The 25,471-nt window shown below is 45.3% G+C and overlaps 1 protein-coding gene and 1 pseudogene across 2 annotated transcripts in view; one reads left to right on the top strand and one right to left on the bottom strand.

Annotated features, from left to right (window-relative positions):
* PRKCQ (protein kinase C theta) overlaps positions 1-25,471 on the top strand; it is a 450,307-nt gene that overhangs the window by 62,112 nt on the left and 362,724 nt on the right. The window contains exon 2 of one of the 2 annotated variants that reach the window (XM_086918955.1): positions 13,070-13,201. In XM_086918955.1, the coding sequence (XP_086775081.1) occupies positions 13,078-13,201 (124 nt within the window). In that variant the 5' untranslated portion in view covers positions 13,070-13,077. Of the gene's footprint in view, positions 1-12,923; positions 13,202-25,471 lie in introns of those variants that run through there. The other variant, XM_086918954.1, reaches the window with a different exon arrangement.
* The window catches only part of LOC147751087 (sulfotransferase 1C1 pseudogene), a 32,473-nt pseudogene continuing 26,960 nt past the window's right edge, over positions 19,959-25,471 (bottom strand).

Raw genomic sequence — 25,471 nt, 5'->3', positions numbered from 1 at the left:
ATAATGTGGCCCTTGGTATTGAGAGGGAGAGTGTAAGATTGAGGTACTGTGAAGAGTAGAAGGTTAATTGTTTTTTTTAATTTACGACCTCACAATACTCTCATGGGATCAGGAAAAATAGGAAGGAGTAGGTGATCTTTGAATGCACTCTGGTATGCACACTTGGTGCAGTAGCAAGGAGTCTTAGTGGAGAGGGTGTCTATCAGAGTCTACATTTACACCCATCAGTTTTGGAAGAGGTGTTATAGATAGATGGATTTTATTTTACATGTAACTAAAATCCTTACAAAAGCAAATAGCACAAAAGGCTTTTTAGTATCATAAAATGTTCCACTGAAGCCCCAAAAGAATTTGGTAGACCTTAAATAAAATAGAATTAAAATCCTCTGCATATATCAAGGAAATGTAAAAAGTTGACACGGTTCTGTCTTTCAATATGTCTTACAGTTTATTAGTTAAACTGTAATATATTTGTATTGTTATTGTTGCCTTAAGTATTTACATTGAGCAATGGATGACACAGTAAACTTGGCCAGAAGGCTCCAAAGGAGAAGGTGTAAAATCTCACGGACAGGGCAAGGTGTTAACATTGATAAAACGCAAATGGCACTGTATAATATTCAGTGTTGATCTATTCAAGATAGACACAACTTAGTTCCAGAATGTACCATCAGGTTGGTCAAAGCCTTCTGCAAAGCGTTCATTTGTTTTTGCCACCGAGGTCAGTGTAAGGAGTTAGGGAGTCCGGAACAGCAGCCAGGCAGCCTCAGTGGCTTCAAATGTTGTATTTCACATATTGATTGTGTTTCGGCAGACGAGCAGAAAGTGCAAAAGTGCCAATGTGCTGTGTGAATATGGGTGCTGGTGGGTCCCAAGGGTGCTCCAGATGAGTTGAGTAGCTGCTGTGCAATGCATTAGCCTGAGCGACCTCGAGCAATGGGAGCAGTCTGTGCATGTTTCAGAAGCAGCCGTGTAATGTCTGTAAAAGTCTTCAGATGTATGAGCGCAGCTGTAACATGATGGAGCAGGTTTGAGGGCCCCAGTGCCCAATCATTGATGGGGCAGTGTAATGCTACAGGCAATTATACATTGTAAGATCATGTATTGACCATTGACTCCATTTTGCTCAAACTGCATTATATGAGCATGGTTTCATCTTGTGTCTGTCTGACCCCGCCTTTCAGCTGCAAATGCAGGCAGGCCCTGGTTAATTGTGCACACAGAAATGTTTATGTTTCTCACTTCACAAAGCGAGAGAGATAAGCTGTTAGTACAGACAGAGTGGGATAAGTACAGTGTCCAAGGATGAGAAAGTGAAGAATTCTACCTCAGCTCTCATCGGAGCCTGGCCAGCTCCGTTGAGTGACCTTGATGCAGAAGTGTAGCCAGCACCTACAGTACAGATGAAGGGAGGAGGAGCTTCTAGAAATCTCTCTCCATGTTAGTAAAGAGTATACAGAAGGAGACCTCTTGCGGATTTAACAGGAACTCTCCTGGGAGTGGACGCACTGCCCGGAGGTTTTGTGCCAGGTTGAGACCTCCTGCCTGGGACTGTCAATGGGTTCCCCCGTCGTGCTGGCAAGGATGATGCTAAACAGACAGCTGGTGTAGTATTTCAAGTGCTAATTTATTTACTCCTGTCTACATATTTACCGTTGAAATCATTTATTCTTGTGTATATACATTTACTGTATGCATTTATTTTACATGTGCATTGTTGCCATTTTATATATGGGCACTTGCTGTAATAAATATTCCCCTTTACTTGGCAAAAGAGTGTTGAGCTTTGTTTATGTTTTATTTTGGTGTTCTAACGTGTGTAGGGTCCTATTTTAATGAGAGTTCATGTTGTGTCATGCTATTTTGAAGTCTTGTTCATGTGTTCTGAAGAAAAGCAAGACAGCCAGGCGGACCACAATTTGGACACTGCCGCCTGGAGGAATTTGATAGTTTTAACATTTAAAGTGGTATTCACTGGGTTCAGTCAGGCAATTACAGCCTAGCGGCAAGTAGGAGATCCTAAGCATACTAACTAAGCATGGGTGGAAAATCCGTTACGCTCGCGGATTTTCAGTAAATTTGCAATCTGCGAACACTCGCGAATTTACCGAAAATCCGCAAATTCGCACGCAGCGGATTTTTTTTTCTTGGTGATACAATTTTGCGGCGTGCGGTGTAAGTTCGCAATTGCGAACATGTAGGTGCGGTGGACAGCAACAATCTCGCACTCGCGACATTACAAAATTGCAATGCTGCACAAGAAATCCACTAGCAAGCAGCATAGACCTTCTGAAAATGATGATTTTTATCAAAATAACTCCTCAGGTTGACATTTGCCTGCACTTTTTTGGATTTGAGGCCTTTTGACTTTCTTTGGATCACTTTTGGATTAGAAATCAACTTTCACAAGTAAGCTTGTTTGGGGCATTACAGTTGCTGTAATGCTGTTCTGCAGAAAAACGAGTTTTGCAAAAGTGAAAGCATTCAGCAGGTGCAAAAGTTCAAACTCATCATTAGTAACCATTCCCTGTAGTGCTTCCTGACTGGGGCCCCTCCAGAGTTCAGTTGCTAGTTGCAACAATTGTATGACCCTGCTCTGACCCTCACAGCAGGCTCATAGAATAGCTACAACTAGGCCACAAAGGTCCTGGAAAAAAAAATTGCACTGCAACAGAAAGCAAATTACAGATAAGGAAGCAGGTGCCAGACTGGAATTTTAAAACAGTGACACATTAATAAATCAACCCCAAATTAATTCATGTCAGTTGAAGCAGGGCAGGTGTGCTTGCTTTTTCCCCCCATAATCTACAGTGATGATGAACCAGAGGGTGGCATTGATGTACCAGAGGGTGGCATGGGTGAAACAGAGGGTGGCAGGGGTGAAACAGAGGGTGCTGGGAACCTGTGATGATGAACCAGACGTAGAAACAACATATTCGCGATCGTTGCGAGCCGACATGTAAGTTCGCAATTGCGAACTGGTACAAAACCCTCGCGAACTGGCAGAAATCCTTGCGAACACAAAAAAAAGCAAATTCCCAGTTCAGTTGCTAGTTGCAACAATTGTATTACCCTGCTCTTACCCTCACAGCAGGCTCATAGAATAGCTACAAGTAAGCCACAAAGGTCCTGTAAAAAAAAATTGCACTGCAACAGAAAGCAAATTACAGATAAGGAAGCAGGTGCCAGACTGGAATTTTAAAACAGTGACACATTAATAAATCATCCCCAAATTAATTCATGTCAGTTGAAGCAGGGCAGGTGTGCTTGCTTTTTCCCCCCATAATCTACAGTGATGATGAACCAGAGGGTGGCATTGATGTACCAGAGGGTGGCATGGGTGAAACAGAGGGTGGCAGGGGTGAAACAGAGGGTGCTGGGAACCTGTGATGATGAACTAGACGTAGAAACAACATAATCGCGACCGCTGCGAGCCGACATGTAAGTTCGCAATTGCGAACTGGTACAAAACCCTCGCGAACTGGCAAAAATCCTTGCGAACATGCGAGAATTCGCGGATTTTGCGGATTGCGAGTTCGCAAATTCGCAAAATTCGCAAACGCCAGATTCGCAAAATTCGCCCATGCTTAATACTAACTTGTTGTGAAGGAAAACATTTGTAGCAGCATGGGCCAGATGCAGAGAATATGAATTATGGTTTCCTCGCCCTGGCCACAAAGGTGCACGTGTTAAGCTGCCGATATCTGCATTGCCAGTGTCAGCCCCCCAGGTTTCACTCCCCCATTCTGAGGGCTATAAATCTGGCTTTTAGCCACAGTGGATAAGTGCAAGTAATGTATTTCTGATGGATCCATGTGATATAAGAGTTTATCACTGCCCAAGCGTGTGATCACTTGCTCTGCTTTGCTAAGTCATCCAGCCTTGATGGCCTTTTCACTGTAGACACTGAAAGTTTTTTGAATGCTGATTGTGGAAGATATTTTTCCCAACCTTTAAACAAGAGGTCTTTCAGCTTGTTTTGAAGACAGTACTTAAGGGAGGATCCAGAGTTATTTAAGTCTCGCCAAAGTAGGCAATTCATGGAATCCGCTGTGGTGAGTCTGAGCCTGTGGCACAAAGTTAAGAAGGCACGGCTTCTGGCCATGATTGCTTTGTTAGATTAAACTCAAGCCTGACTTGTGCAGTTGATACTTGTTTGGCAGACTCAATGCAGCTTTGTAGCTCTTGGTGGACATTTTGTCCAACAGGGGGGCCTCGATTCCCAGAGTGATTTTGCTTTCATCAGACAGGGTGGGGGTGTCTTGTGTTGTCATCACTTTGAGTAAGGTGTTTAGGATCAAGCCTTTGAGATTCTTGGCTTGTTGTGAGGGCAAGCATGAGGCTAGTGTATTTCTTCCTCAGGGTGTGTGGATGTGAATAAATGGCCCCTGACTGTCCAGAAGGGTGTCCTGCATTTGTGCTTGTTGCTGTGTGAAAGCCATTCCTTCTTTAGGCGCCACCTGCTGCAACCAGCCATTTTCCTGTCAAAGCTGAACATCATCAATTCCTTGAGGTCTATTTCAATACTATTTCTGTCGTCAAATTGAGTAGGCAGGATAGTTGGTGCTGGAGGCCGATTCTGGTTTGGCTTAGCAGCATGAAATCATCTGCGTAGAGCAGATGGATTATACATTGACCCCCCAATGTGGGAGGATTACAATTGACTTTGTCTATGTCCACTAACATGTTGGCGATATACAGATTGAAAAGTGTAGGGTTGACAATGTGACTTTTTTTCCAGGATTTCAAGCCATCAAGCAAAAGGCTAGCAAACAGCATGGCGTCATTGTTAAGAAGTGCAATGTGGCGATAGTTGCTGGGGTCACCTTTAGAGGCCCCCTTGAAGATCAGCTGAATAATCGATCCCCTCCAAGAGTCTTGGATACAGGTTGTTGCCAGGCAGTCAGAATAAGGGGGCTATTACCTCAGCCCAGAACGAGGGGTCGAAAGCAAAGAGGGCCATTAGAAGAGTGTTAGGGCCGGGAGCCCCATCTTTCAGCATGCGGCTCAGTTTGAGTCTAATCTGAACTTTTGTCACACTGGTCACCAAGTTGTTGAAGTTGGATTGACAGGATATGCCTCCGGCAGAGGGTAGGTCTTTTTCCTTGTATTTCTTCTGGGGTGTGACTGCACCCACATTTGTTGATGGGGCAACTCCGGGTCCATATGGTAGTTTCCAATTGTGAAGTGTGCTGTTAGAAAGAAAATCCATGCTGTTTCGGTAATATTTGCATTGATGCCTTTCTTGCCTCAGGTTAACAACTGATTTACCATGTACCAGGATTGGTTAGACTTATTTATTTTGCATGCATGTAATAGCCGAGCCCAGAACTCATTAATTTTTGCTCTTTTGCACAGCTGAATAGACCTTCTCATATTGACCGTAAGATGGTTTTAGCGTCAGTTTGCGGTTGGAGAGAGAGCACTCCAGAGGAGGTTATGCAAATTGTGGTTCACTGCTCTATTCAGAGCCTTCTGGTAGCTCGTCAGCTTGAGTCTTCCCGAAGGCTTAAAAGTCTGAGGGGCAGATTTATGAGGCCCTTGCGCCACGTTTACGCCGCTGTTGCGTCACGCAAGGCGGCGTAAACGTGGCGCATCCCTACGAACGATTTACAACGTGACGCATCTATGCAGATGCCTCACGTTGTAAAGCCCTGCGCCGCTTGTGGGCGTTCCGGTGCAGGGTGGGCGTTCCGGGGCAGGTGCACCTCGCAAAAGTGGCTGAGTGAAATCTATGAGATTTCACTCAGTCACTTTTAAGCCAATGCTGTGTCAAAAGCCTGCGCCTGCTTGAAGCAGGCGTAGGTCTTGACGCAGCATTGTTAAAATGGGGCACCCCCGAGCCTTGCTGGAGCTGCGTCGCGCTTGCGACGCAACTCCAGCAATGCGCCACATTTCCGGCACAGATGCGTCACGCATCTGTGCCGTTTTTGCACCATGGTGCACCGCATTATAAATGCGGCGCACCATGGCTGGCGGAGCTATGGCGCACTGTGGCGCATGTTAACTGGCGCATCCCTGGGGATGCGCCAGTTAACATAAATCTGCCCCTTAGTATGAAGGTTATGCTTTGTCTGATAGTTCTGAAATATATGATCTGAAAGCAGTAGCCATTGCTGGATTGCAGAGACTGTGCACCTGGCGATGTCTTTGTATTGTGCTCTTGTGTAGATGATCATCTCATGCCTGATCTCTTCAACCCATTTCACTGGCTCCTGATTATCACTCTGAGACCCCGAGCTGGTTGGGGGTGTGACCTCCAAATGGAGCAGATGCATGGCAGAACAAATTGCTGCGGTCTGTGGTCGCTTTCCGATTCATCTCAAAAGGATAAGTTGTAAATGGCCCTCATTAAAGCGGCGGAGCACAGTGTGAAATAAATGTAGGAGACAGACTTTCCTGATGCTTGACATGAAGGTTTTTGCCGGTTTGCTATTGCAGGTTTTCAAAGGCACCATTTGTGGCGGAATGTCACATGCTAAATACAGATCGTTGGCTTTCTGCCCTGATGCACCGCCAAGCAACTTCATGTTGAAATCGCCAGAGAGCATAATGTTGACCAATGGGAATTTTGTTTTTAACTCTGTTATTATTGCCAGCAGTAGATCCAATTTGGCTCTCTTTTCTGATCTGACAGGCTTTATGTACGCTTTGATAATCAGTAAAGGTTCCCTATTTATGCCATTGCATTTGCTAAAGAGAACTACTTGCAACTATGTTTCCGTCAGTGGGATCTCCCCCACAGTGCCGTGCAAGGTTGACGAGATACGATAAGCCCTCCATAGGGCATCCGTAACTGCTGGCTTTGGAGGCTATCTTTTGATATTCAATTTAGCCTGTTTGAGGGACGGGTGTTTGAACCCTCTAAGTGATGTCATCAATGATGTAATTTGAGATGCATCAGTGATGTCATAAATGATGTAATAGAACATGTCAGAAGTGATGTCATATGTGAGTTCATACGCAGGGCATGGTGTGGCTCAAGTTATAGTATGAGCTTCTAACTATAACTGGTGATTTTCTGTGTTTTGTAAGTTCAAAATGTTAACGTTGTCACAAAAAAATTCACCTAATTATAACGCTACTTTAACCTTTTTTGTCAGTGTATATATATATATATATATATATATATATATATATATATATATATATATATATATATATATATATATATATATATATATATATATATATATATATATATATTACCTAGTTATAGTTAGGACCTTTCTATTAAAAAAGCAAAATTTTCCAAACTTATGACTCGCTCCGGTCCGGTCCGCTCCTATCTTGACAGTTTCAGGGTCATTCGGCAATTGGGGGCAAAAAAAAAAGGGGGGTCCCAAAACATGTTTTCTCCATGGTAATTCCCATAGGAAACTTTAGACATGGTTACAGATCGAACTGCTGAACGGAACTACACCAAATTTAGCAGAAAGGTAGTGCTTGGTTCAGAAAGCACTCTTTTTCCTAAATGCTGAGAAAATCAAAAAATAAAAGTTTCGATAAATAGAGGCACGGAGGATCCGCGCACCATGCGATCACGAGCTGCATTCTATTTGGCTGTCAACACTTCAAACCAGGAAGTGTTGGCAGCCATCTTGTGCCTCTGTAGAACCGAGGCAAAAGAAATCAGTAAAACAAACATTTAATTGAATCCCCGGGTGTGCCAGGTCCCGGAGGCAGTAACAAAAAGTGTGGGGGACCCAATCCCCCTCCGCACTGCCCCGGGGACCACCACCCCTGGGGCTTTTCATAAATATTTGCAGGGGGTACACAGCCCCCCGCAGTCCCGGGGACCGCCACCCCCGGGGGTTGTTTTTTAATCTGTTGGGGGCCTTGGAGGCCCCCCCAAGCCCTGGGTACCACCACCCGGGGCTTTTATTATTGAATTAGCGGAGCACTTGTCCCGTCCGCTGCCCCGGGGACCGCCACAGCACTTTTTTTTTTAAGTTCCTGCAGTGTCCCAGGATGCACACCCCCGGACAGTGCTGTTTGGAATGGCAGGGCGGGAGCCGCATGGCTCCCACCCTGTCATTGCAAACTGCTTCGCTTCATTGAAGTGAGAGCAGGGAAACCTGCTCTCGCTTCAATGAAGCAAAGCAGATAGCTTATCCACAAGGGGAGCTGCATGTTAGCAGCTCCCCATGTGGAAAAGCAAGGCTGGCTCCCGCAGGAGGCGGGGAGCCGGCAGGGACCGTGGGGGCATTGGGGCTCCCCCCACGGTCCCCAAAGGAGAGGGCCAGCCCCGAGGGATGGGGTCCCAGGGCTAGAAGTGGCCCGGGAGGGGGGCCACATGGCCCCCTCCCCTGTGTATTTTTTTTTTCAAGGTGAGGCCAGGCCCCAGGGGATGGGGTCTCCGGGCCATTTTTGGCCTAAGGAGGGTGCCATTTGGCCCCTTCACTAAAAAAGGGATAGCCATACCCAAGGGGATGGGGTCCCCGGGGCCAGAAGTGTCCTGGGAGGGGGCCACGGGACCCCCCTCTCCCCCACAAAAAAAATAAAGGCGGGCCCCGGGGCACCCGGGGACAGTAGGGGCCTTAAGAGGAGGGGCCATGCAGCCCCCCTTCCCATAAAAAAACAAGATGTTTGGCCATGCTCCAGGGGATGGTGTCCCCGGGCCGGAATTGGCCACGGGAGGGGAACCCACGGGGCCCCCCTTCCATTTAATTTTTTTTTTTTTTTAAAGGGAGCCAGGCCCTGGGGGATGGGGTTCCCAGGGCAAACAACATAGGAAAGGAAGGGGGGGCCACACAGCCCCCTTTTTTTTTAAAAAAAAACACCCCCTCCCAACAACACTTGCAAACACGCCCTGTGGCGCATTTTAAGTTGGGAAATGAATTCCCCTTCAATACTGAGGGGTCCCTGGAGGCCAACTAGCCCACCATGTATCTCTAGAAAGCACCACATGGCTGCGTTGCAGAGAGGTGGTTCAGGCCACACCCCTTTTTACACCTCTCTGCAACGCAGCTCTGTGGTGCTTTCTTGATGTACCTGGTGGGCTAGTTTGCCCCAGGGACCCCCAGAATTGAAGGTGAATTAATTTCCCAGCTTAAAACGTGCCACAGGGCATGTTTGCACATGGGTGAAGGGAGGGGGCGGGGCCTGAGGTGACGTGTGCAAACACCCCCTGTGGCACGTTTTAAGTTGGGGAATTCATTCCCCTTCAATCCTGAGGGCCCCTGGGGGGCAACTAGCCCACCAGGTACCTACTGTAAGTGCCAGAGGCCTGTATTGCAGAGAGGAGGGACCACGCCCCTTTTTATACCTCTCTGCAATGCAGCTGTGGGGCGCTTACTGGATGTACCTGGTTGGCTAGTTAGACCCCAGCGACCGTCAGGATTCAAGGGGACTTAATCTCCCAACTTAAAACGGCCACAGTGCGTGTTTGCACACATTTCACCTCAGCCCCCCCCCCCCCCCCCTCACCACTGTGCAAACGCGCCCCGTAGCACGTTTTTAAGAGGTAGTTTTAATCTTCCTGCCCTATTATGTACTAGGGCCTTACAGAGGAGGTCATGCTAATCACAGGGGTACCCCAACGCATAGTGTTTCCTAGTGTATGTAGGTGCCTTGCGTCTACTCGAAAGTTGTGTGTGTCAAGGTGAACCCGGAAGTGTTTATATATCCGGATTCGCCCAAGAAAGGCTAGAGCGTGAGTACCATAATCTTATAATTTTATTGAGCGTATTGCTCTGAGCGTCCTTAGTCATGTGTTGGGGGATCTTATAGATAGCAGGAAGGAGGTGCTGAACGGTTTTGACAAGCCCACTCCCCCCCCCCCTTTTTGTCTCCTTCGTGCAGCTTTCAGGAGAGCACACACCCTTGCTGCACCGGGATTTCACCGGTTCGTTTGATAAATCTGCTTGTGATCCGACGTGAGTAGTCTTGTCTTTTGAAGCATGTGGAACTATGGACTAACTTTTTTCACTTATTCTTACTCCCAGAGAGTTACGAGTATTCACTCAAGTAATGCCCTCTCATGTCATTATGTAGGTTTAATTCTACAATTGGAATACTGTTTCAGTCCGTTTGAATACTGGCGTCTTCGCTTCAATTATTTATAGGTAAGAGCACATTAGAACCTAGGCCAGTTATACGTATGAGGAAGGGGCCTGCAGGTCCGGGACAATTTGTATAGGTTTGATGATACCTTCGTTATAGTGATTGATTGAGACTAATTCTCTTGGTTAGACCTTAGTATTGGGACAACTTCATGTGACTTTTTTATGTGATATTATCGACGAAACAGCCCACCACATGTGTCTTGTTTTCTACAATTATGGCTACTGTGCATTTAAAGGACTTGTCTTAGTAGCGGTACAGATGTTACAATTTGGGTGATGGTTTGGACCATGGAACTGACTGGTATACACTTATTTTTTGTCTTTCCCCGTGACCTGGTGGATGTTTTAGCTTGTACCCTTATCCTCGAACATTACTACTCAAAAAAATGTTGTGTTACCCCCACCGGGTTGGAATTATCACCGGATGTGGGGTAGTGTAACTTCAGCTATATGTACTATACTTAATCGGAATCAGTAGTGACATCCAAGTTAAATGAGTCATTAAAACACAACCTTTTCCTCTTCTTCCTCTTCTCTTTGTTATTTTCCTTTCTTCCTTTATCCTTGCAGCTTTCCAAAATTTGGATCCAACCTTTAGGTATCGATTTAATAACTAATGAATTATAAAGGGGTTTATGAGTTTTTCTGTTGAGGTGGCTCTAGTCTCCCACTTATTATCTCAGTAATGCACATTAATTTGAATTAAGGTGAAGTAAGAATGATTATGGAGGCATTACTGCATTTATGGATGTTGGTACAATGCATCTAATGATTACATAATACTTTTTATCATTGTGCACTGTGAACTTTTCATTGTTAGGATTGTGTCTCTTTTGGTCTCCACGCGTGCCGGGTGCTTTGTGTATTTTTTAACCTTACACTGAAATGCGGGGATTTACTTGGTTATATGTTTTTATAGCCAACTAATATTAGTTTTTGGAGGACATTGAATGCCTTTTTCTGAGGTTATCTTTCTCTGTTTCCAGGCCCTGAAGAGTTGTGGATTAACGTTTTTTTCTACAACGAAACACGTGTCGGCTGGCTGCTTGTACTTACTATTTCTGATACACGATTAAAAAGAAACAAGATCGGAACAAAGATTCTACTGTTTAGATTGTCCTATTTCTGGAAAATGTAATCATTTTATTAATGACTGTATATGTGTGTGCAGGATTTGTGTCAATAGTTAAAAACTAGGCTTTGAAAAAACTTTGAAATTCACTGAAAAAAAACATAGGTTTCAAGCACGTTATAGTTAGAAATTAGCATTTAAAAAACCTTAGAAATTCACTGGAAAAACCATAGGTTTCAGGAGCGTTATAGTTAGTGGGACATATCACTCGTACAAAACCATAGAAATTCCCCTGTTATAATTAGTTCAGCTAACTATAACTCGTGCCCCCGCAATGCACTGCTGATGGCGTCACATATTACATCACTTTACATCATATTTAAACTTTACAGAAACACACATTCACTGGATGATGTCATCAGTGATGTAATTTGAGATGTCATCAGTGAACTCATCAGTGATGTCACTGACCATGTCATGAGTGATGTAATATGTGACGTCATCAGCAGTGCATTGCGGGGGCGCGAACTAATGGTGGAATTTCTATGGTTTTGTACGAGTAAAATGTCCAACTAACTATAATGCCCCTGAAACCTATGTTTTTTTCAGTGAATATATATATATGTATGATTTAAACTGTCCTCTCTGATAAATAATTACAAATGTATTCTCTAAATTGCAGGCCTTGCTCCTTCAATTATTGGATGAATAGATTTGGTCAAGATATCTATTCTTCAGCTCCTTTACTTATTATGCATTCATGTCTGCTGTAAATTGAACCAGAGTTTTTTTAATTAATCTATTATGGAAATGAATATCCGATTGTCTATGGAAAGGACAACGTCCTGGCTTGAGAAGTTTTAAATTACTGTTAAGAATATGGAGGCTTAGCAATGCCATGTCTACAACTATATTACTTCTCTGCTGATCCCTGCAGGCCAAAATCCGTGTGATTGTATCCTATCTTATTGAGACACAATCTGTGGCCCACCTCGTGATTGTAAATGAGGTAGGTCGAATTGAGACCCATTACGATTCTGAATGTTGTGAACAGACCTATTAGTACATAGGTCGGCTCTCAAAATTCCTTTCCTTTCTCATAAAGTCAGCACACAATAAGCGAACACTTTTTTGCGATTGAAAATGTCATGATTGCTGCAGGTAGAGTGCAAAGATGAGTGTTACAAAGGCCAAAGCAGACTGCGGTTATCCAGTAAGGTAAGTCTATTTTGCCGGGGACACTGGTGAGTGCGAGGAGCTTGATGGTGACGTAGAAGAGCATGCTTAGACAACCGGCTCAATTCTGCGCTCTCTTCTGCATAAGACGTGATCTCTCTCTTGCAGCAGCTCTGCTGGTAGCCCTTAGCTCCAAAGCAGGGACCGGCAGCTGTTGCACTGGTCAAATATATAAATAGAGTTCTTATGTTTCACGGTATCAGGTTTAACAGGGTGCTTCTCAAACCCCGCTTAAACGTATGTACGAAGCACGCTGCTGGCCTAGCACGCTGCATGGGTTGGCTTGAGGACTGTTCAAAGCGAGCATTGCATGTTTTGCTGTATTTCCAATAGCGAGCATCGCTGAAAAACAGGTGTCTATATAGGTTGTCTTTAACCCCCTAACCACACTTCCGAGAGCCTCCAGTGGCTTGTTGGTTTAAGCAGGCAGCGAGCCTGAAGTTGTCTTTGAACCTCAGCAGGGGGTGGCCCTACGTCTTCCAGTTTGAGTCACGCGACTGTCTGCCTGCGCGCGAGAGCTCGCGCACCCTCGGAGAGGTAAAAGGCTCTTCTCTCGATGGGGAACTGGTACCAGTTTGTCACTGACTGCCGGTGATGCACGCCGCCGGAAAAAATACATAGAGCGATTCTAGAAAACCAAAAGAAAGGAAGAACGCGCTCACCGAGACCGTGTCTTGTGTTTCACTCTGCACAGGAGCAGCTATGTCGCCTTTCCTTCGGATCAGTTTCTCCAACTTTGACGCGGGTCCTCAGTTGCAGCTTGAGGGGGAGGCGATTCTGCTCAGCCATTACTGCATCGTGGTGGTGAAGGAAGCCGTCCAGACAGGTATGTACGCCCAGTCTGCAACTTATAATTCTGGAACAAATTGCGAGTACTCCGAAAAGTAAAGTCACTTTTTGAAGCCGAAATGTAACGACAGATTTTTTTCAAAGTTGTCAGAATGCCACAAGGGGGTAAATGTTGAGTGGGCAATTGCAGTCTTGTGCTTCCATGCCGACAATACGACAATATGATAATAAATAGTAAATACCTTTGAAATGCCTCGTGATGCAGTAACATGTTGCTGAGCTTTCAGAAATGAGTCCAAGGGCCCTTGATTCACAAAGAGTTTGCTGTGACTTACATTTAGTGCACTTCTGGTTTTTAGTACAGAAGTAAGTCTGAGCACTACACTGCGATGGTAAGTGACATCTGCTCACTGAAAATGTTTGTGGATGGACCCTAAATATTGATTATTGGAGGTGATCAGTTCCGGGTTTAGCACCACCTCGTTTGCAACTGCTTTGTGGATGAACAGTTTTTCTCCTGTTTTCCATTGTTATATATTTAAATGCAGGTTTTTAAAACCATAGATCAGAACCAAGGTATACCACACCACTGTGCAAGGGGTAAAGTATGTACTTATTCACATTGTTTCTATTCAGGTAGAGCCCGGTAACATATTTACATATATGATTTGCTAATGGCAGAGGTTGATATTTAGCTTGAAATGCTGTGTACCCGAATACAAGAAGAATTCTGGGGTAATCACAAGCAACAGCGCTGGCTTTAACAGTGTGTTTATCACCGTTTAACACGAATTGGTATGGATTCTGTAGTAAACATGTTCACTACATGGGCGCAACTAGACCACCACCATTTCCTCCTTATTCAATGAATTCCCTCAGTACCACTCACCAACAATGCACCTCATCTCTCTATAGCACCTTTCTGACAAGCATTTCATTTTTATAGCGCTACTCATAGTACACACATATTTCTGTGATCTGCATGGTACACGTTCTCTGTAGCAGGCACATTCATCCTCTGCATTGTGTGGGTGGCAGGAGTTCCCATCTGAGTACACAGTGAGCGATGCAAGAGTGTGAGAGTTGGGTAAGAGGAGTGACTGCAGGGTGAGTGAGGTGACCATATGGTGCGGATGTAAGTGCAGAGTGGGATGAATTAATGCATGGTTAGTGATGGGTTGAGTGAGATTGCAGATTGAGCAGTGAAGGGGACAGGTGCGTGAAGTGTCACATGAGTGCGGGTGAGTAGTGTGTTCGTGTGACTACAGGGTGAGGTACAGTGTGAACAGCGCAAGTGCATTGTGAGTGCAGAATGATCGCTGTGAGTGCAGGGTGAACGGGTGAATGGTGTGAGTGCATGGTGATCAGTGTGAGTGCACTGTGATCACTTTGAGTGGAGGGTAAGGGTGAAAGTGAAAGGCAAGAATGAGGAGTGAGTTGTCTGAATGCAGGGTGCATTCTCAGACACTTGAACTAACGCAGCATGCTATGGACGGAGGCATAGAGTTTCATAAATAAGTTAAACTATTGCTATTATGCAGGTCTTTAAGTGGGATGAAAAAACTGGGGAGTGTAGGAATCTGGGTTTCTGTTGCGGTAAGCCCTCCACTTTTTGCTAGATTTTTGATGCACTTTGAATTGATGTGTCCTGGGTCCCTGCCAATCAGGTTCACAGGGACTGTGTTCTTTCCCAAAACTGTACATTTTGTACCCCAAATTGGCCCCTCTCTGGCCACATTTAAGTCCCTTGTAAAAGGTACCATGGGTACCAAGGGCACTGTGACAAGGGAAGGCCTCTAAGGGCTGCAGCACATATTGTGTCACCCTTGGAGGTCCTGTACCTTATCACACATACATTGCCATTGCAAGTTGCATGTTTTGGTGCAGAGAAAAGTGAAGAGTCGGCATGGCACACATTCCTGTGTGCCATGCCTGCAACCCACTGCCTACAGCATAGCTAAGACACCCTCCTAGCTGGGTGAAAAGTACCAATGGTGAGGGTAGAGTTGCATGAGCACTGTACCCCTACAGTGTTTAAGTCCATTTTTAGACATTGTAAGTGCAGTAAAGCCAAAAAGAGTACATAGTCTGGGAGTTTGTCATTACTAACTCCACAGCACCATAATGGTATTACTGAATTCTGGAAAGTTTGGTAGACAACTTCTCAGCATAATAAACCCACACTGATGCCAGAGTGTAATTTAATATACAATGCACTCAGAGGACATCTTAGAGATGCCCCCTGAAAAACGACCAGCCACTGGTGGGTTCACTAACTGGTACACACCAGCCTGCCACCACGAGACATGTTTGCGGACCCCTGGGGTGGGAGCCTTCACTCCCTGAGCCCAGAAACAAAGGCTTCCCTGTGTGACCACCTCCACCAGGCCAGGAAGAGCCATCTGTGGCAGGAGAGCTGCAAAGTCCATGCTGCCTTTGTAACACAACCCCAGCCTCTCCTGCAATCAGGAGCAGGCCCCCTTCCTGTCTCCCCACCTTTTCGGTGGGAAGACAGGCAGGAAAAATTAGCACAGCCCAGAAGGTGTGCCCACCTCTGCCAATCCCACCCCTCAGGTGGGGGAGGCGAGGTGAAGCCCACTCTTCAGTGCTCGCTATCTTGCAGATGGCAGGCACTCTCCAATCAGGATTAGGGATTGTGCACAACCCCCCAGGGGGGGTGAACACACCAAGGGTGTAGTCAACCTAAGGTCAGTAGTCCATTGGCTACTGACCTCAAGACCCCTAAAACGTCCCTAAAATTCAGGATTTAGTGGGCAGCCCTGAATCTAAAAGACAGATTCCTGCACCCTAAGAAGAAGAAGGACAAAAGAAGACGCGCTCAGCAGAGGAGACTGCAGAGAAGAACTGACTTGGCCCCAGCCCTACCGGCCAGTCTGCAGTTTCCAGAGATCCTGCGCCAAAAGTCCCCTTGTCCTGCAGCCAGTAACCTTCAGAACCCTTGGGAGGACTGACTGCCTTCAACAAAGACTGGATCTCCTGTGAACAGCAGCTCTGTTCAAAAGAAACTCCCAAAACAGACTCTGAGCCTGCTGAGAACAAAGAAATCTGACGCGTGGACCACCACTGCACCCGATTCCTACGGCCCAAATCTGGGTGGCCCACCAGTCCCATCAAAGTCCCACCAGCACTCTAGAGTCTGAGTCCACTGTGGGTTGACTCCTCCAGGACTCCCCAGCGTCACTACAGCCTCTGCACGGAGACCCTCCTACTGGCGCGTGGCCAGGTAACGTGAAATCCAACCTCAAAAGACAGCCCTGCATCCAGCCGCCCTCCGCCCTAGAGAAGAGAACCCGAGATGCACCTACACCCCGAGCAGTCCAACTTACCTGCCCAGTTTTGGCTCCTTTCAGAAGTCTTCCTGGACAGAGACTGCAGCCAAAAACTAAAACCGGCAATCCCCATTAAAAACAACAAGGCACCTGACTCCAAAACAGCACCCTGCACCCAGGGCCGGACTGGGAACTCAAACCGGCCCTGGCAAAGTGCTCGGCTGACCCCCCACGGGGTTGGGGGTGCGGGCAAGCAATTTTCTAGGGCCGGTTTCAACCGATTTTGTTACAGGGGCTGATATTGCAGCTATGCTGCAAAAGCAGCCCTGTAACAAAAACAGCCCCAAGGGGCCCAAACCAGCTCCCACTCTGGAGGCACACTTGGGAAATGCCCGGTGCCCGGTACAGCAAGTCCGGCCCTGCCTGCACCCATCCACTCCTGTGCCGCTGAGGGTGCACCTTGTGTGCTAACTCGGACCCTTCTTCACCCTTCGCCTTACACCAGGAGCTGTTCCCACAACCTTGTGGCCTGCTCGTGAGCAGCCACCATAAGGAGGCCCCTGTCCCCCATTGGATAACATTGGGCCTCAGCACTCTGCACCCGACCGCCCTAGTCCCGCTGAGGGTGTTCTGAGAGTGCATCCTCGACCCTGGGGGACCCCTGGTTCTAACTCCAAAATACCTACTCCCACAAACCAGTAAGTACCTGAAAACTGATAACTTCATTTCCTCCCATAGGATTGCATTAACTGCTTTTTCTTGAAAATTCTTCTAAGTGTGGACTTTGTTTGTATGAAAAATTGAACAAACTGCATATGTGTAAAAGCTGAATTACTTACACTTTGTCTAGGAAATGTCTCAGTGTGCTACCTAGGCATATCACACTGATTAGCAAAAGTAACCTAAAAAGTAATCTAAAGCGTAACGTGCACTGTAATCTGTAAAGTAACTGAAAAGTAATTTGAACTGTTGATTTGCCTGTAAATCAACCAACTGCATTTGAACCTGCATTCAACTGTAAATCACTGCATAAGATTTTGCAAAGTATTATTTCATTTACCTGCACCAGGTCTGGCTTGGTTTTAGAAATAAAAGAACTAAATAATATTTTTCTGCAAACTAATTGGTCCGAGTTCAGTCTTTAAATGTGTGACATCATTTCTTGCCTGAGTGTGTACAATAAATGCTTAACACTACCGTCTGATAAAGCCTTACTGCACATCCACACTACCACAACTAGAGAGTAAGATGCTATCTACTTTTAACTCTGCCTACCTTTGGGTGTTCCACTGTACTCTGGGCACACTATACCTCATTTTGGTATAGTATATACAGAGCCAGCTTCCAACAGGGGGTCACTCAAAGGGGCGATATAATTAAGGGTCGTGGCTTAAAACATTTGCGCTTAAAATCTGTGCTCAGCATAATGTGCCGGCGGACTGGTATTTCGCTACTTCTGTTATTGCCTCGACATAAGTAACATTGCACCTACAACTAGCCAGGACTATTGGCTTTGTCAAAGGTTGTTAGTTACACAAGATAAATAAAATACATGCATACATACAACTATGGCTTTGTTGTATATAATATTGAAAATGCTTTATTTCTTGTGCAAGAGGTTTGGCGTAATGGCTAGAGCTGCCAACTTACGAGATGAGAAGGCAGGTTTAGTCTCAGCTTCGGCTCAACATCCTGTTTTTCTGGGAAACTCACTTAATCGTCTGTGCCTACCAAAAAAGAAATGAAGATGTCCTTGTTGGTGGTCATGTAAAAGACTTCAAGTTTAGCAATACAGAACTGCAAAAAAGTAAAAGTTTTACATCAAAACAGTAAACTGCTGCTGAGTTAAGATTTTTTTCTCCAGTTTGAGTGTGAGGGTGAACATGGAGAGCCCAATAGGGACCCGTCTCAGTGCCTGCTTTTACGAACTGCTGGTGCTGAGCACCGACGGCAGGAATCGGGCCACTTAAAGCCCTGCTATTATGGCATTAATCAGGGATTGAGGGTGAGGATATAAATAATGTGCTGATCCTGCAACAAACTTTCAGTTTTATAATTAGGGTTGCTAGCTTATTATTTTGATGTCCCAGATGGTAAAAAAATATGCAGCCACCTAAAGCCATATTTTCAACACTTATCTACAGGCTGCATAATTTTCAAGGCTCTCCACGGAAAAAGCCCTAGGTTCGTCAACCAACTCATAAACAAACATGAACCGACCCGCGATCTTCGTTCTGCCCATCTATCCCTCCTCACGGTGCCGAGATTTAAAAAGCAACGACTTGGCGGATCCTGCTTCGCATACCTCGCCCCAAAAACCTGGAACTCACTGCCCTTGTCTATCCGGAACTGCACCAAGCTGACAGAGTTCAGGAGAGCGTTGAAGACCTGGCTATTTAAACAAGCGTACGGTTAGAGCACTATTCCATCTGCCCCTTCACTCACCATCTACCATCTGTTTCCTTCAGCGCCATGAAACCCCTGGGTGACCGCGCGCTTAACAAATTCCGCATAAGATAAGATAAGATACTTCGAACAGCAAGTATAAATAGAAAGCACTTTTAATTGTGTTCTAGAGCTGCCTTAACGATTCATGACTGATAATTAAAGGGAACAAAGACAGAGAAGTCACATTACAAATGAATACGTACTTTTTTATTCATTTATTTATTTTTCTTTGCAAATGGAAAACTTTATTGCCGCACACCACATAAAACACTTACAAGTTGCTGTTTATTCACTGGCCTCTAATGGTCTTGTGGAGAGAATGGACACATTCTTGAAGGAGGGAGTTCAAACGGCCTTGGCCATGAAAACTCCAGTTGAGGAGTTCCCGAAACAAAAACCTTGGACATATTTAATTACACCATATAACACAACAAAGATCTCCCCTTTTTGTTTATTGTGAAAAAGGGTCCAATGTGTGCCCTGATTGGGTCAAGAATCATAGTCTCAAATCGATTTGTCTTGCCTATGCCGACAAAAGAAGAGTAGTGAACACTACCATACACAAACATTAACTCCAGAAAAAGTACTTTGATAACAAACACAAGGTGAAAGAACAAGATTTTGAAGTTGGTGATTGGGTCATGATTAGGAACCCATTCAGAACAGGCTAGAAGGATCATGCTTTGCAAGAATGTTCAAGATGATGAGTAGAGTTATAACACACTTTGGTTTACTTCAAATCCAGATTCTATGATTGCAAATGTTCCTAGACCAACCAAATGTGTAAGTCTGACTTTAACTCTTAACTTTAAATATGTGTGTTTGAATGTGCAGGGGCATTTTACAAAACTCCGTATGTCTGACCATCAGGATGGAGCTCCTATTGCAGTCTAGCACCACCCAGTTCAGTTCAGCTTGCTGGAATGCAATTGGGAGGGTCTGGGGAAAGCCGGTGAATGTTTCTATCTCAAGGCAAGAGATTTGGAGGAGAATCAGCCTCCCCTCATTGGAAAAACATCCCCACTGCTGAGCTCCCCTTACCCTCTAGTTCAAAGCTCAGTTCCTGAATCTCAGTAACGTTCCGGACATCTTCTTCTCGTACTCTTGATCAAACCTCTCGTTCTGAGCCACAGTGAAATAGTTCTTCCAGTCACCTACAATCCCTTTTCTCATGAGGGGTAACACAGAATGGCAAATTTGAAAATGGTAGTGGGACGAAGTTGCCCATGTGATTCTCCTATATTGCCTGGAAGGTCGTGTGCAGAATGATCTTCTCCACAAACTCTTCACTTAACTCTAGATCCATGAACTGAGCCACCTTCAGGATTTCACGTCTTGGGTCCTCCTTCAAGCCTCATAGGAAATGTATAGATATCCGTTGTAAGTCCTTTGCGTCCCACCAGCCCTTGAAATGGTCATACTAGGATCCCCATAGAACTTTCCTATTCTGGAAGGCGCCAAAATATTCAGACCAAGTTCCTAGCTCCACCAGCCTTTTGTTCATCTTCTGGAAGTGGTAGTAAGACACTTTGATGTCCTTTGCATTTTGAGCTACGTAAATCACCTTACAGTTATGCTCCCAGAATGACGGTGGTATAAGCTGGACAGGGAGATGTGATTTTATGGTCCTTGGAGAAGGCATGGCCTCTGCTTCTTCGAGACCAGATGGAAATGGCTCTGGAGGATTGATGTCTATGACGGGGACTCTGGTATAGCAAGGGGCCCGTCAACACTTGTGCACATCTCCATTTTGCTGTATCATTTCAACATTGTCTTGTACCAAAGTGGTCTCTGTTTTGGGGTAGGTACAAATTAACAAGTCATCAGGCCGGGCTTTGAATCTCTAGATCTGGTCCCACTTATCGCAGGTGGCTTTAGCCAATAGGATGCTCTCCACCTCCCCATATTCCGGGCCAGTTTGCTTTATCAACTTCAGTTCCCCATCATCTACGGGTCCATGCTGAGGCTGTGGTATCCTGTTTGTGGTGATGTAGTTCGCGGGTGGAGGCACGTGTCACAGGTGCAAGTGCATATCACCAGTGCAGGTCCTTGTATCAGGTTGAGCTGCTGTGGGTCGATCGCCAGATACTTACACCGCACACATACTTCTGGCTCCTCTGGATGTAATTAAATGGATTACAAACTCTCCAGCCTTTAGCCCCAACCCCCTTCACGCAGGGGCTACCCAAACTATTTCATTCCTGTAGGATTCCTTCTGCCTATTCCGCCCGCCCTTTCCTCCTGCCTCGCTTCCTCCCTTGTTTTGCAATTTGAGAATCTTAGTGCAAAGTTCGTATTCCAATACGTGCTGGTGCAGGATAAGCTTTGTGAGGAGCTTGAGTGAGGAGCTTGAGTCCTCGTTGAACTCCTGGGGCTGGGTCAAGATGAGGCCTTTGCAGGCTCTTTAAACAACACATGGCTGGCATTTTTATTTTGCCAAACTTCTGTATATTCCTTTTCATGAAAAGCATTCTCACACTACGGCAGTAAATGTAAAATACATTGTAATGAATAGGCAGATTGGGTGCCCAGGGTGTAATGGAACCAGAAAATAAAACTAAGCCTCAATAACCAGTTTACAAATAAATCCTATATTTGTATAGCACACGAATCACCCCCGAAGGGGTATCTCAGCGCTGGGGGCCGTTGGGAAGATTAAGCCAGCTACTGCCCAGAGTCGCATGGTGCTGAGCAGACCCCTGCTGCCGGAGCCGGGGATCGTACCATGATCCCCAGCGTCCAGCATCAGTCGCCCTGGCCGCGGTGCCACACCTCTTCTTACAAAGGAATGTAAAATTGCAAATTGTCTTTATGCACCTGTGAAAAACTCAGGCATGCAGAGAGAAGACTCGGCGCAGTCGAGCTCACAGCAGCAGCCCGGGCTGAGACCCACAACAGGGGATAGGGTTGGGGGGATTTGAAGCCCATTCAGACCAATGGGTGCTGCACGCCTGGTTCACTGCACATTTGTATAATCTTTCTAAATAAGGGCAGTAGTGCCTTCCTTAATCACCGCCTTTGCTGTGCACAGCTGTGGAAGCCACATCTCATGCTGATTTCAGACGGACCATTAATATCAATGGGGTAACCCAGTAATGCACAGAACATGAGTTCAATTGCAATAAACAAACAGTGGTTCTGCTACAACATATTCTCAAAGAGCAACAATTATTGACTTATATTCAACAACTCCCCTCAATCAATCAATCAATCATAACATTTATAAAACGCACTGCATACTAGTGAGGGCCTCAAGGCGCTAGGGGGAAAGCTGCTACTGTTCGAAGAGCTAGGTCTTGAGGAGTCTCCTGAAGGTTAGAAGGTCTTCGGTCTGCCGTTGGTGGATGGGGAGGGTGTTCCACGTCTTTGCGGCAAGGTGGGAGAATATTCTGCCGCCGGTGGTCACTCTAGGGATGCGGGGGACGGTGGCGAGGGCGTGGTCTGCGGAGCGGAGCTGGCGGGCAGGGGTGTAGAGTCGTCTGTTAAGGTATGTTGGTCCGGTGTCGAGGAGTGCCTTGTGTGCGTGGGTGAGGAGCTTGAAGGTTATCATCTTGTTCATGGGGAGCCAGTGCAGGTCTCTCAGGTGAGGTGTGATGTGGCTGCGGCGGGGGATGTCGAGGATCAGGCATGCAGAGGCATTCTGGATGCATTGAAGTCGTGTCAGGAGTTTGGCCGGGGCTCCTGCGTTGAGTGCGTTGCCGTAGTCCAGTCTACTGCTGACGAGGGCCTGGGTGACTGTCCTTCTACTTTCGGTGGGGATCCACATGAAGATCCTGTGAAGCATGCGGAGAGTGTTAAAGCATGAGGAGGAGACGGTGATGACCTGCTTAGTCATGGAGAGTGTGGAGTCGAGGGTGACCCCTAGGTTTCGTGCATGGTTGGTGGGTGTAGGGGGTGCTCCTAGTGCCGTTGGCCACCAGGAGGGGGTGGAGCCAAGGATAAGGACCCCTGTCTTGTCCGAGTTCAGCTTCAGTCGGCTGACCCTCATCCAGTCAGCGACGGCCTTCATTCCTTCGTGGAGGTTGGTTTTGGTAGTGTGGAGGTCTTTGGTGAGCGAGAGGATCAGCTGGGTGTCGTCAGCATAGGAGATGATGTTTAGGTCATGCTGTCGGGCGAAGTGAGCGAGAAATCTTATAATTTATTCTGTTACAGGCATTACACACTCGTTTCTAAAGTCCTGATGAAGACCCCATAGCAATGGTCTGATTACTACACAATAAATATAGGGGGTCAAAACGTCAACGTACTCAAAAAATCAAATGCCTCAGTCATTGCTGATCATTGATTGTTTCATTAAGTGGATAATTCAAGCATTGGACTATCATAAATTTGACGTTGATACGGTGAACATTACGTTTTTTGTTGATAAGATTGTCTTTTGTGTTATGCGTAAGAAAACTTCCTGTATTGTTTATCACATTGTCACTATTGATTGTGTTGTAATTGTCTTTGGAATAATACTGTGTGTATGTATATATATATGTCATGCCTGTGTAAATTTACATATTGAATTATTTTCATTCTCACCATTTGTGTCAGTTTTTGTCATTAATTTGGAAAGACTGGGAGGAGTATTACTTTTCTATCTTTTTAGTTTTCATTAATTGAATAGTCTTCTCACTAGGCGAGTTGTCGAATATAAGTCAAGAATTGTTACTCTTTGAGAATATGTTGTAGCAGAACCACTGTTCTTTTTTGCAATTGTACCCAGGTTATGTGCATTACTGGGTTACCCCATTGATATTAATGGTTTACATGAGCAGACACTGGTTTGCGAGGGTTTTCTCTAAATTTAAATTGAATTTGTTGTACAATGTCAGACACATTGTCTTATAGTGAAGAATACATTACAAGACTGATACAAGGACAAGAAGAAACCTCCTGTTTAGGAGCTCCAACCAGACCATTTGAAAGTTCTTTTAATGAAAAGTTGATCAAATTGGATAGATTGGAGAAGAAGTTAGTTAGAACTAGACTACACGGACATTTGCTAACTAAATATCTCTAAGCAAATAATATTCCGGTGGGACTCCAGGTCAAAAATGAGCCGGCAATTTTTATAGAATTACCGGTGTTCAGGGAGAAATTCAGCTTTGTGGCCAATAACTGCCCCAGGCACTGGATGGTGCTTGGAGTAGAAACTGCCCTAGAATATATCAAGGAGCTCACGGGAGAAATAGAAGATCTCAGGAAAGAAATCCTGGAGGATAGCACTTTGGTCAGTGCAAAAGAAGCTCTGGATATATTGGACAAATCACTATTGAAATTCAATACGGTCACACTGAATAGAAAAATTGAAAAACTAGCTAGGGATACCAGACAATATGATAATAAATGACAGTCCCTTATACCACTGCAGAGTATTACCAACAGGATCACCAGGGCCATTTTGTTAATAAAGGCAGACAAGGAGGTCGCAAATATAAGACCTTTTCGGAATCCTCTTCTTTGATTGGTGGTGATAGTGATTACGAACAGAATAACCCTAGCACAAGTAGGCAACCGATTCATTCGAGTCCTGGCTTCCAAGGGGGTAATTTTCAGGTATCCCATTTTTCAGACCTTACTACTGGGCCTTTTTTTAGGGGACACCAGATGGCAAACACCAGGGCAGGGCGGAGGTCCTCCTCATGGTCACCCTCAGGGGTGGGTTGAGGACAGAGGTCAGAACAGAGGTTGGAACGAAGGCAGGGCCAAAGGTCGGAGAGGGGTGAGAATTTATCCAGAGACACACGGAGAAATTCAACGAGGCGCTAAACCTACAGGTGGTAATTGAACCTGCTATACCAATGTGAGTTGATTCCTCCAGTATACAGACGACTGAGGAAGTACAAGTTGATAGGATGGAACATAATAATCCAGTTATCAACCTTTCTCATTACCAGCTTACATCGACAGAATTGTTGGTTCTTTCAAAAGGATTGAGTTATGTCCCTACTGCTCCTATGAACAGTTTTGATACTTAAATCGAACTAAATCGTTTTTTTAGAAAAATTCGGCTGAGACATTCTTTCTACAAAAATCCTACACCCATGTCTGCTAAGAAGTGTCGGACAACAAGACCAAGAAGCATTAATGCGCTGGTTGTGATATGTGCATGGATGAATGGATAATGCATATGAGTGTTTACATTAATTGACTTTTTCATCGAAGAATCATTGACCTTTTGAGCTTGAGTTCTCTTCCCTCGCTTGATTTTGAATATGTAGTCCTTTCTTCAAATTGTGTCGGGAACGATGTGGGAGTTTGCTGTTCGCCACACGTATGGATAGGATTCTGTTTATAATTCGGTGAGTTAAAACGCCACTATCCCTAAACACATTTTGTCCTATTCTATGGATGACTATTTGCGCTAATATGGGCTATTCCTTTTTTGCATGCCATAGCAATTGAAGGCAACCACACTCTTAGACAAGATTCTTTCTAATGAGGCTACCGTGATTATCTACGCCGTAAGCATATATTTTGAGACATTTATGTCTTTTTTTTCTCCCACATATTTATATTCAGACTAGAAATGTTATTATTTATTTGGTTGCAAGCATCACACACTCATTTCTAAAGTCCTG

This window comes from Lissotriton vulgaris, chromosome 1_1, assembly GCF_964263255.1.
Source record: "Lissotriton vulgaris chromosome 1_1, aLisVul1.2, whole genome shotgun sequence".
Taxonomy (NCBI): Eukaryota; Metazoa; Chordata; class Amphibia; order Caudata; family Salamandridae; genus Lissotriton; species Lissotriton vulgaris.
The sequence above is the reverse complement of the archived record's forward strand: the minus strand, read 5'-3'. Positions and strand labels throughout refer to the sequence as shown.